The sequence below is a fragment of the Phalangium opilio genome, unplaced genomic scaffold, assembly GCF_054372755.1.
Source record: "Phalangium opilio isolate 3A_F unplaced genomic scaffold, DU_Popi_V2 ptg000043l_1, whole genome shotgun sequence".
Taxonomy (NCBI): Eukaryota; Metazoa; Arthropoda; class Arachnida; order Opiliones; family Phalangiidae; genus Phalangium; species Phalangium opilio.
Genome location: NW_028324167.1, coordinates 5797638 through 5800819, shown reverse-complemented (window position 1 = coordinate 5800819; position 3182 = coordinate 5797638). Strand labels below are relative to the sequence as shown.

General features: G+C 39.8%; 1 protein-coding gene across 1 annotated transcript; it reads right to left on the bottom strand.

Moving 5' to 3' along the window:
- Window positions 1-252: 252 nt before the first annotated feature.
- Window positions 253-2684, bottom strand: LOC149677921 (uncharacterized). Its single transcript, XM_089837414.1, has 4 exons — window positions 2444-2684; window positions 1561-1942; window positions 1313-1454; window positions 253-1236 (listed from the first exon to the last, which is right to left on the bottom strand). Exons 1-4 carry the CDS (start codon window positions 2682-2684, stop codon window positions 253-255), a joined length of 1749 nt encoding a protein of 582 aa, XP_089693540.1.
- Between the last annotated feature and the right edge of the window lie 498 nt (window positions 2685-3182).

Genomic DNA, 3182 nt, shown 5'->3' with positions numbered 1-3182 from the left:
TAGTCCTTTTAAAGTTTCGTGGTTGACTAGTTTCTCGTTAGAGACATTAAGACGAAACCCTTTTACTTTGGTTATATTGAACCTTTTGCCAGAGTCGGGATCTGTTACCCAATAACTATAGTTTTTGCATCCTCCACTGACAAAGGTATCAATGTAGGCGTTTTTACTATAACCTTCCAATTCGTTGGTCATTTCACCCAGAAAGTTACCAGTTTCTATTAGTGGTATTCCAAGGGGAGACATGTACACCAACTAGTCTGTATCGTGGTAATAGCATTTATCGCCGACAATTTCCAGATATTCTAATAAACATAGTCTGGCCATAGCCGTTGTATAGCAAGCTATGGAGACGTTGGTATGCTTCAAAACAACGTCGGCCTCAGTTGTAGGAACCCATTTGACTAGCAGCGTTTCTTGATTGATGGTTAAAACGCTTTTTACTTCAACATCCGGGTTACTTAAGAGTTCGTAAAGTCTACGGGGTTCATTGATAAGTTCCGTTTTGGTTGGTTTGACTCTTTCCCCGAATTTACCCCAAAGACTATTCAAGGCAAGTTTTGCTACGGTACGCAACCCTTCGTTTCTTTTAATCTTGGCTGGGTCTAAAAGTACACCCTCTCTAATTTTAAAATTTTTAATATAATTGTCGCGTTCCTCGGGGGTAACGCAATTGGAGGGGTAACCACTAGCCGTCTGTTTATGAAGGAGGAACGAATCAACGTATTTTTGAAACAAGACGGCCTCGCCAGTTTCGGGGTTATATTGTCGCACCTTGTATTTCCAGGCCTCTATCTTTTTTAGGATAACATAACCCCGATTTACAGCGGCACGAAGTTCATCAATCACCCAAGTGCCGACTAGTTTTCGCTCTTCGTCGGAATGGTGGCAGTCTCCTTGGAAACGTTTCAAGGCGCACTCCCGACAAAGAGTGAAAACTAGTTTATTGTTTAACCTCGTTGGTAAAACTGGATGAAAGAGTCTAATTGGTGGTAGAACTTCGCATTTCAGGAAACCGTCGAATGCGAAAATGTCAGGAATATTATCCAGTAAAATTTCTGGGTGCCCGACTGGCAGCTTCTTTCTCTTGTTGACGAAAGGATAGAGACTAGTTACGTCAACGTAATGCATCTTCTCGCTGCCTGAAACTTTATGGTATAGTTTAAGTACCGACGTTCTTCCACCAAAAAAGGCATCGCGAGGATTTAAAGGCTCGCGTACTTTTTCTTTAAATGTTTTCTGTTTCCAGAAAAACGCCAATAGCCGGATTATCGGTTTTATCTTTACCCCAATCGCATTCCCACTTCGTTATTACTTTAAAGCCCGCTTTCTCGATTCGTTCCTTCTTTTTTAAAGTTCTGACGTACAAGGTGTTCAAGGTTTGACCAGGATCACCTTGTAAAGATTGGTTGCGGTTGATAGCATTTAGGGCAACCATGGAAATAACACCCGTTAAACTTTAGAACATCTTTATCACAAAGACCGTCCACTTTCATTTTCAAAACTTTGGCTTCCGATCCATTAAATGCCGACTGTACGTTTACGGCGTTCTCGTGAGCATACCAGGATAACCATTCTATAGCCACCAGTGACTGATTATCAATCATTCTATAGAGGTTATGAGGAATAATGCCTATAGAATCTTTATTCATAAAGTGTCTCCTGTATACCCAGCTACACAAACCGGCTATAGTACACGCGACCTGGAAAGGTTCCACCTGGGCAATATCCAAGAAAATTTTTCTAAAAGCAAGGCAACCTAACTTTAATATCACAACATCCTTGACGCAATAAAACTTTAATTCCTCCAGAAAATTAAAGCCTTTTTTCTCCTCAATTTGTTTATCGTACCACTCCATAAACTCTTTGAGATTTTTGGAGGTTAAACTTTCCGACCCGTAAGCTTCTGGAGGAGGCATTTGGTCTTCTAAGACATAATTTGTTGCTAATTGATTATTAAGGTCGAAGACGTTAAACCAAAAATTAGGGAAATAACCCTTTGTAGCATCTTCTAAGCCGAAAGTGGCGGCGAATTTAGAGAGTGGCACGGAGATAAAATTGAAAGAGTCAAGGAAATTTAAAATAAAGACAGATTAATTTATAATTTTAGTGCCGTTAATTATACAGGGTGTTTGTGAAAGGTCCATCAATAATGAAAGGGCGTATTTATTGGGCCATTTTGAGTCGAAAATGTTCTATGACATTTTTCCGTCCGGGCCACTGTTTTCAAGTTATGATTGGAGTAATTTACGGATGACCCCCTTGAATTTAATTAAGAAATTGAAAGACAGCGTTAATTTAATTAAGGGGTCATCCCTAAAATATTCTAATCATAACTCGAAAACCGTGGCTCGGACGGCAAAATGTCATAGAACATTTTCGACTCACAATGGCCCAATAAATACGTTTTTTCATTATTGATGGACTTTTCACAAACACCCTGTACAGTTAGGTTTAAATTCTTCGCCTAGAGCCATAATCTCTCGCAATAGAAACTGATTATCGTATCCGCTAGCATTATGGACCAATAAAGTTACCTTTTTGACAGCGGCCAACGTTCTTAGAAAGGCTAAAAAATTTGAAACAGGGTTTGCCCCTTCAAAAACTCTCTGTCTCGGTCCGAATGACCCACATTTCCCGCAGACGAAAGCTGCCTCGGGTACATCAATACAATCTTCACAAACCATCTCTGATACGCAAAGGAGAGGCTGGTGGACTAACGCCCCCTTTTTTTCCTCGGATTCTAATATCTGAATTCTTCGAAATCGTAAAAGATATATAGCATGTTAGGGGCAACTTTCTGTTTCTTCGCTTGACGAACTTTAGGAGGTTCTTCTTTAATTACCTGAACGTAACAATAGTGTGGACTGGGAGTGTATCTACTGCAGACAGAACAATAGGTCTCGCCACACGTATTAGGTTGATTTTTACGCTTAAATAAATTTATTTGCGTGAAACATTGTTTGCAGTGAAATAGTTGTTCGCAGTGAAATAGTTGTTCGCAAATACTCTTCCCGTCTAAACCATTTTGTTTATGATAATTAAAGCATTCATCTCCTTTGAAAACCTTGAGACATTTGTCCCACGCTCGGTCAGGGCCCGTACAAGTTTGATCTCGTAAACAATTGTAACAATAAAGATTGCAACTATGATCTCGCTTGTTTCTAAATCCTTCCAGACAATTT

What these genes read in the sequence shown, in the direction of transcription:
- LOC149677921 (XM_089837414.1), bottom strand. Translation starts at nt 2,684, where the DNA reads ATGGTTTGTGAAGATTGTATTGATGTACCCGAGGCAGCTTTCGTCTGC. An exon ending in CGAAGAATTTAAACCTAACT is followed by an intron (nt 1,943 to 2,443) that starts GTACAGGGTGTT and finishes ATAATCAATTAG; the next exon opens with CAACAAATTATGTCTTAGAA. An exon ending in TCGAGAAAGCGGGCTTTAAA is followed by an intron (nt 1,237 to 1,312) that starts GTAATAACGAAG and finishes TTCTGGAAACAG; the next exon opens with AAAACATTTAAAGAAAAAGT.